Source organism: Lonchura striata, chromosome 1, assembly GCF_050655825.1.
Source record: "Lonchura striata isolate lonStrDom1 chromosome 1, ASM5065582v1, whole genome shotgun sequence".
Classification (NCBI taxonomy): Eukaryota; Metazoa; Chordata; class Aves; order Passeriformes; family Estrildidae; genus Lonchura; species Lonchura striata.
Window position 1 is genome coordinate 50,762,576 of NC_140703.1, and position 8,924 is coordinate 50,771,499.

Here is an 8,924-nt window from a genome sequence, read left to right on the forward strand (position 1 = left end):
AACTACACATTTGTCATAAAGCCTTGCCTGTGTATTAGAACATATTTAATATTTACCACCCTTTATGGGGGCTGTATGCCTTACAGAAGGCATTCAGTGGCAGCCTTTAATGTTACATGTACCAGTATTTCACTGTCTCCCACACAAAATAAGAATAAACCACTACGACTGTGTTACGCAACCCAGTGACTGACACATAAGTAGAAAATTGTTGATATATTTACCCATTGTAATACCCACAGATGAAGTCCAATCCTCCTCACTGAGACAAATGTTGCCAAATGAAAAGAGATAGGAAAAGGAGAAATTAGATGAACATATTGTGAAAAGAGGAAAAATCTGTTGACGAAAGAAGTCACAATAACTAAAGACTTGCAGACAGGCAAGGCATAAAACAGCAGTGAGATGCCCACAGAATATAATTTCTCTGAAGAGACGTAGCTTCAAAACAGTTATTTCAGTGCTGGGCATGTTTTTAAGCCCAGAAAATTACATCCATCTCAGAGACAAACACTGCAAGCTGGGTCTTTGCCCAGGACTGTTGAACAGGCTGTATGAACAGCATCTTGAGAAGGCTCCGTGCTCCCTTTTTGAAGGGGACCCTGGAGTCAGCTTCACATTGACAGAGAGAACACTACAGTGGGATGTACTGGTTTGTGCCCTTAAAAAGAGACCTGAGACATTGGGCCAAATAACTTATTGTGTCAGCTGAGTTCCTCCACACCCCTTTAATGTGCGTGGCTTTGGACATCATCAGGTGCTGCACAGGAGCACGGTGGGTCCTTGTCACCCGACCTCCCATGAGACAGTAGGCAGGCAGAGGTAAAGCTCTGAGGAGCCAGTGGCTGAAGGGGCAGCATAACTTACTCATCTCTGAAGCTTGTGAAAATATGCCCAGGAAGAATCCATGAAGCTCAGGTTTTCTGAAGTCTGGTCTCAAATCTAACAAAGCTCAATACAAACAGAAAGTTCAAGTCTAATGAATATGTTAGAGTTTTTTTTTTTCCTTGATCTGCATTAATATTCACCTAATGCCAGAAAAATGAAGTAATTTTAATAAAAGATGAACTAAAGATCCCATTTTTTAACATGGGAGCATTTGTTAAAACTCACCTGCTGGTAGGTACAAAATCTTTCACTGCAAATTCTGCTATGAATAAGCGCCTGCTCAGGCATTATATGATCTCATCCTCTGGGTGCACAGTTTAATCACAGTGCTCTCGATAGGGAGCCCACACTAGGGAAGTGGAGTTTAAAATACGAATCTGTAGGAGGCTCTTGAGGTGGCTTCCTGCTAAGTATGGCCAGGAGCAGGGTGATGTGGGGGGAGATGCCACATTAAGAGACCAGCTCCATAAAACTGTCACCAGCAAACCACCACGTGAAAATTTCATGTGCTTTTACTCTGGTGAATTGACCCTGAAATAGTATACAGAAAAAACCCAAATCTTCTGTGTGTCACATTACTTCTCCTTTTTTTTTCCTCTATCAACAAACTCAGCTGTTTAAATGGGTAGCAAAACAACTTAATTCAAGATTACTTAATTTTCCCCTCATCTTTCAGAACTGTTTTAACCTCTCTTCTACTTCTCTCTCAAAAAAAAACCCACATAAAAAACAAACAACCAAAGCAAAAACCAAAACCAACCAACCAAAAAAAAAAAAAAAAGAAAGAAAGAAAAAAGACACAACAAGCTCTTGTAACAAAATGTCAGCAAAGCATCAGATTAACCTACTTTGCCATTCCACTCCCACAAATGAAAATAGTTGGTGGTCAAAGTCCTGGTAACTGGATTTCCACCATGGAAAAAGTAGTGGTCCACATCTTTGTTACAATATTCTTAGTCTTGTTCAGATGAGACTCCTGTAAATTCCGAGTGACCACTCTCCCCAGACCATCTCATCTCCTTTCTTAGACCACAGTATCTCCCTGTCAGTTCTCCCGAGACACATTATTTTTTTACCACCCATTCCCTTTTCAAAACTTCTCTTTCTCAACTCCCCCTCTTCTTCCTCTTCTTCTCTTGGGCAAACTTAACTTGCTTCTCGAGAACTAACTTGCCTTTCCTTCCTTTCTCACTTCTCAATTTTTGAAGGACTTCTAGCCCCTGCCTCTGCCTCTTTTGATTTCTACTTCACAGACAACTGCAGTGGGGCACTTGCAGTAGGGTAGTCCAGAGAGGGCTTCGTTCACCCCTACGAAAGGAGAGCACTGACCATTGCCTTCATACTCCTCAGACCTTCCTGTCCTCCGAGCTGTCCTCTCGAGGAAGAAAGCACACGTGAACTCCCTCTGGAGAGAACTGAATGCATCAAGGCAGCAGCTCTTTACTATTGCTTGCAGAGAGACACAGAAGGGTAGATTAAATTCAAGCAAGAGCCTGAAACAAATGCTTTCTACCAATGCATGTTAAATAGGTGCTTATGTTTCACGCAGATCCTGATGTACCTAATTAATCCTAATTAAATCTGAGCTGTAAGGGCACCTAAATACACAAATATGCACGCAGACACGAGGAGCCTGGCTCTCACGGTGAAGTGTCGCTTGGCAGGCAGCTGGAGGGGACCCCATCCGCGCCGAGGTGTCCCTCGCCACCAGGGTCTTCCCCCGGCCGGCGGCGCATCCCTTGCACGGCGCTCCCGGCGCCTCCCGACGGTGCGATCCGTCGCGTCTCCCTCCGGGAGTGAGGATCGGCGGGGGCTTTACGGAGTCCTGCAGGGCGTCTAAAACCTGCGTAGGGATGGGGGTGTCTCGCAAACCCGGAACGGGCCGGGAGCCGCCTGAGGAGAGCCGGCAGCACCACAGGCTCGCGTTTTCTCCTGCGACAGCGACAGGAGGGAGGGGACACGGTTATCTCGCCGGGGCTCCCATTGACAGAGGGTTGGGACAAGCCTTAGGAAGATTAGCAGGGGTACAGCACAGCGCCTGCGGCAGAGCGGCAGCGTCCCGCCGCTCGTACACTTCGGGGCAAACAGAGGGCTTTTTCTGCCTGCGGAAAACGAGACGTCCCGGAGAATCCGAGGAGCGAGCTGGAGGGTTGGGGGAGGCAGGACCCCAAGTTTTTATCCCCGCTGGACACTCACCGCGGTGCGCGCCCACGGCGACGGGAGCCCGGCGGGCGCGCACCGGGCGGGGAGAGGCTCCCCGCCGCAACCGGGGAAGGAGGACCGGGCGGGGGGGGAACGGGGGAGGAACGGGGGACGGACGACGACGGGGGACCCTGCGTCAGTGCAGGGCCGTCCCCTTCTCCTCCCCGTGCGCTCGGCTCTGCCTCCCGCCAGCCTCCCACGCCTCCCGCGAGGTGCGGCCGCGCTACATAAACACGGCTCTGCCGCCGGTGCCGGGGCTCTCCGTTCGCAGCCCGACGGAGGAGTTGGTCCGGCAGCGGGCAGAGGAGCGGCCGCGAGGAGCGCAGCGGCAGCGCGGCTCCGGCGCCGGACGGGGCGGGAGGCTCCGGCGGGCAGCCGCGGAGGGCTGCGCGCTCCCCCGAGGGCGGCGGCCCTGCCGTAGCCCAGGCGGCCGGAGGAAGAGGAGGAGGAAGGGCGTGGGCTCCGGCGGGCTCGCTCCGGTATGGCCCTGGCGGACAGCGCCCGCGGGCTGCCCAACGGCGGCGGCGTGTCGCCCGCGGCGGGGAGCGGGGCGCCGGGCAGCGGGGCGGCCGCAGCGGCGACGGGCGGCTGGTCTTCCTTCCCGGAGATCGTGGAGCTGAACGTGGGCGGGCAGGTGTACGTGACGCGGCGCTGCACCGTGGTCTCGGTCCGCGACTCGCTGCTCTGGCGCATGTTCTCGCAGCAGCAGCCCAGCGAGCTGCCCCGGGACAGCAAGGGTCGCTTCTTCCTCGACCGCGACGGCTTCCTCTTCCGCTACATCCTGGACTACCTGCGGGACCTGCAGCTGGTGCTGCCCGAGCACTTCCCCGAGCGCAGCCGCCTCCAGCGGGAGGCTGAGTACTTCCAGCTGCCCGACCTGGCTCGGCGCCTGGCGCAGACTCGGGCGGCCGCCGCCCGCCCCGCCGTCCTGCACCGCGACGGCTCCATCTGCGCCGAGGAGCCGCCGGCCCCGCTCCTCGGCTACCTGGAGGCCGAGCCGCTGGAAGGAGGCGGCGGGGCCGTGGCGTCCGCCCCGTCGCCCACCGCCAGCCGCAGCCCCTCGGGCGGACCGCTGCTCACGCCCTCGCAGTCGCTGGACGGGGCGGGCGGGCGGCGCTCGGGCTACATCACCATCGGCTACCGGGGCTCCTACACCATCGGGCGGGAGGCGCAGGCTGATGCCAAATTCCGGCGGGTGGCCCGCATCACTGTCTGCGGCAAGACGGCGCTGGCCAAAGAGGTGTTCGGGGAGACCTTGAACGAGAGCCGCGACCCCGACCGTCCTCCCGAGCGCTACACTGCCCGCTACTACCTCAAGTTCAACTTCCTCGAGCAAGCCTTCGACCGACTCTCCGAGGCCGGCTTCCGCATGGCCGCCTGCTCCTCCACTGGCACCTGCGCCTTCGGTCCCGAGCAGGGCGGTCCCGCCGATGACAAGATCTGGACCAGCTACACCGAGTATGTTTTCTGCCGGGACTGAGCATCAGCAGCCTGTGGCGTGGGGACAAGACAGCCGGCCCTGCACACCCTCGCACCTACGGTCCCCTCGCATCCTGAAGGAAGGAGGATGTGAAGCGGGGCTGTGTCTCCCTGTGCTTTTCTCACCCCGGTGTCTGCCTCCACGCACAAGGCGGGCCAGCCCCGGCGCAGCCCCCACCCCTCTTGCAGCACCTCCTGACGGCCCCGGGGCAGGAGGTCACTGTGTTGTGCCTCGGCTATCGTGTCCCTGCTTGGCCACCACGTCCCTGATCAGCCACCATATCCTGGCTCCCACCTTCACCCTCCCTCCTGCATCTCCCAGTAGCTGTGTTGGTAGCAAGGAAGGAGAGAAATGTTGGGAGTAGACAAATGCCAGTCCCACAAAAGCATGCATGGTTTTTATCCATCTCCCCACACAGAGCTGAGGTATAGCTCTGGCAGGGTGGGGCATTTAAAAAACCATCCAGTTAGGGGCTGAGAAACTTTAAAGTTGCTTTGAGCAACTTTTGTTAAAGATGGCATGACAAATGCCTGTCTTTTCCCATCCCAATACCCTTATGAGAGAGTTTGCCTTGGTGGGCAGACCCCAAATGGTCCATTTTTAACTCCTCCTTTTCCCACCCATCAAAGTGATGCCTGTCTGTGAAGGACTGTCACATAGAAAGGAAGCCTGACTGTGAGGGGTTTGCACTGGCTCATACTTTATCTGCTAAGATGAGTAATTTTGCAGGAGGCGTGCACGTGGCCCTTCACAACTGGTTGCTCCTATCTCCCCTCTTTGCTCCCCATGTCTCTGAACTCATCTCTGTTAAGCTGGACCAGGGCCTGCACAGAGAACATGTAAGGCTGATGTCAAAGGACAGATTTGACAACCATTTGAACTATGAAGTGTCCTCAGAGACATATGTTTATTCCTTTGAGAGGTAAACAAAAACACTTTGAAAAATTAAAGTTCTTGTGATTTGTAACTTCCATGGGTGGTCTGAAGTCCTTATAATCCTCTTGAAGTTACTGTCTTTAATATGGACAGAAATCTCAATGTGTATTTCCTTAAACACACTCAAAACAATGGGAATGAGGTGAAGCTAGGCTTGCCTGAGTAAAGGTAGGGCTGGGTCCTGGGAAGCTGAAATAATGTACATTGAATTAGTGCAGATGTACATTATAACTGTCATCAAGAGCACCCTTGTTACTTTTTGTCATGTTAGTCCCGTAAAACTCTGAAGCCAACAGATGACAAATATCCCTTTTTAAAGAGTCATTTCCTTAGTTTTCATCGCAGTATTATCTGGGCATTGACACTGCTAAGAGCTGTGTACCTCTTCTCAGGCAAACTTAGTACTTCTTAGAAAGGATTGAGCCCTGTCCTCAGAAAAACAAGGATGATGCCAACTTTCTTCAGGGGAAATTACTTCTGAGCTGTATTTTGTTACTGCTGAATAACAGTCTTTCCCAGAGGAGGCAGTCAGAGTCTGCATTGGAACAGATGATCTGAACCACAGGTTTTATGGAGATTCAGCAGCTCTTTCTAACAAATTATTGATGTCTGGAATATAAAAGCACTTCCCTTTAAAAACCTAAACTTGATCTAAGAATGTGTGTAGCCTGTTCAGACCATCACAGAAAAATACCCTAAATTTATCTGAAGTGTTGAAGAATTTAGCAGTACATATTAAAGGCTTGAAGTTATGTTTTTAAAACTCTTGAACAATAATTCTACTTCTACCTAGTTCTAATTCTAATTCCAAATTTAGAAATACTGATAGCACCTGTATTCTAACCAAAGAATTTCACAGTAGGGCTTTTTTAAAAAACCCTAATTCCTTTGGAAAAGCTATAGCTACATTTCTGTAGAGTTTCAGTGCTCAGTCTCTCTTCACTTGGTCTTTCATTAAGTTCTTTCATTAAGTGCACCGCTACATAAAACTGAAAATAATTTGTGTCACCACGGCTTCTTTTTGCTAATATTAGCGAGGTTGTTTATCAACGTGATTGAATTGAAGATGTGCATATGAAAGCACTGGATACTGTCTATTTGTAGGTAGTTGTATTATGGAGTATTTTTAAAAGGATAGAAATGTAAACCTGCCAAATCAGATGAGCAATAAGATACAGTGAGAGGCCAATACACCTGAGGATGGAATGAAGTCTGTTTGTCCTATGCCTTACTCTGAGATGACTTCTTTGTGCTTAACTTTTACCACAAGGGAAAAGACATTGATCACAGCTACTAGGTCTTTACAGTGCCCTTCTCGAGAGTAATGACTGTCTTTTTCTAGTTTCCGTTAAGTAACTCTGAAGTATGTTTTTTAAGATTTTGTATAAAATCAGTTTTCAGTAAGGTGTTCAAATTTGCTCTAGATAGCTTTCTTTTTTTAAGAATCTGGTAGCTTACTAAATCCATCATAGGAGCTATGAATAGGGGCAGTTTTAAATTGACCTTGTGGTTTAGTGTACATATATATAGAGTGTATTAACATTTTACACAAATCATTTAGTTTTTTTAATAATTTTCGTGTTACAGGATTTCATAATGTATCTACCTGAGCATTTTCACATTATGTTATGTATATAATATGGTAATGTTTTACTGCTTTCTTATACCTATTTCAATGGAAAAACTGAATATGAATATCATCAGCTTGTAGAACTGAAATTGATGACATATTTGCTTGAATGTGAATCTTCTAGGAGGCTGAATGCATCTCTAAAACAAAGATTGCCTGTCTTTTGATTAATAGTTGCCTATCCCTTTCCTGGCAGATGACCCAGTAATTCTCACTTTTTATGTAAAAATGGATGTAATATAAACAGGATTTTTTTTTTTAATCTTTGTGCTAAAAAATTTTAAGTGTTATTAGTGTAAAGAAATGGGCCTTTAATTTACTGATAACTCATTATCAGTATTGTCAGCAGGCTTAAAATGATGGTGCCGTAAATGCTTTGCCACAGAAGATGATACTTTTCTGAACCATTACTTAGTAATGGCAGTAAACTTTTTAAAAGGAAAAATGCTCAAGGCAAAGTCAATGAGTTTTACTTGTCTGTTCTATTGAGAGCTTGAAGAATGGATAAACACAATGACTGCTGACTTGTTGACATGAAAACATACAAAAATATAAAGGCACAATACTGGAGTCCTGTCTACATTTCGTAGCTGTTTCTTTCATAATTCATGTACTTATGGATGAATGCAGTAGCATTTACAAGTGCTATTAAAAATCCACAAGGGCAGTCTTTCTTTTAATTAGAAGTTAGGCATAGGTCTTTTCAGTGATGCATATCATGAAGGGTGATTTTGCATATGTTTGATAGGATGTTTATATTTTTATACATGTAGATAATGAGCCACTTATTCATTCTTATTTTCACATGTATAGCATTGAAAATAAAGATCCTCCTAGGATAAAGTTGCATACCAAATTAAATTTTTGTTCTTTAAATATTAACTCAGTTGTGTGGTTTATGCTGTCCTTTTTATTCTCTGTGCAGTTGTTGTTAGCTTTGTTCTCCCACTGTATCACATTCATAACTTCAACAAAGACTCCAAACTAATGTATAAAGCAGAAACACAAAATTATGTATACAAAGACCTCTAGTAACACCGTGGCAAGATAAACAGAAATGTATAGTACTCAGACTGCATAATTTCCTTTTAAGCATCACAGAGATTTTTTTGTAGTACTGGTCAGTCAATCCTCAGGAAGAAATAGTGATTGAACAGCTTAATTTGAATAGCACTTAGTAGTGGTTGAAGTCAAATGTTGATGTTTTTATGAAGCCAGAGAATAATAAAATGGGATACAGTACTCATTTAATGAAAGAAACATCAATACCTAAGGTAATACGTGGTCTGAGAGAATTGCATCTAGAAATTTTAATTATCCACCCTGTGGTATCTAGCAAACTCTTCTAAACTTGTGGTCAGCTTCATAGAAAATTAGTGGTGACTTGAAGTATAATCCACATGTGAAGTGCTGGTACATTTAATAGTTTTTTCTTGGGTATCATGATTATACTACAAAGGAACCAGCTGAAGGAAGGTTTAATCAACTGTTTAATTTGACAGTTTGATAGTATTTGATATCAAGCCTGATAGTTTTGTTATCATGCAATAATATAAGAAAGGAGGTTATTCTATGAGCAACAAAACTTTGAGTCTGAAGGATTAGATCTCATTTTCTTTGTACTACTCCTGCTCATCCCTGCCAATTTTATTCAATTTCTACTTGAAAAAGGAGGCACATTTCTTGATAGAGCTACCCTCTGCTAGGCTGATGGTTATGGCTTTGTCCCTCCCTGAAATACAGATTTTCTTCTTCCTTTCCCTTACCTCACTATCAGTATTCATAGAA

General features: G+C 47.0%; 1 protein-coding gene across 1 annotated transcript; it reads left to right on the plus strand.

Moving 5' to 3' along the window:
* Positions 1 to 2,718: 2,718 nt before the first annotated feature.
* KCTD12 (potassium channel tetramerization domain containing 12) lies at positions 2,719 to 8,022 on the plus strand. Its single transcript, XM_021548000.3, has one exon. It carries the CDS (start codon positions 3,572 to 3,574, stop codon positions 4,568 to 4,570), a length of 999 nt encoding a protein of 332 aa, XP_021403675.1. The 5' UTR covers positions 2,719 to 3,571; the 3' UTR covers positions 4,571 to 8,022.
* The last annotated feature ends 902 nt before the right edge of the window (positions 8,023 to 8,924 follow it).

Excerpts from the sequence above, each read along its gene's own strand:
- KCTD12 (XM_021548000.3), top strand. The coding sequence starts at position 3,572 with ATGGCCCTGGCGGACAGCGCCCGCGGGCTGCCCAACGGCGGCGGCGTG.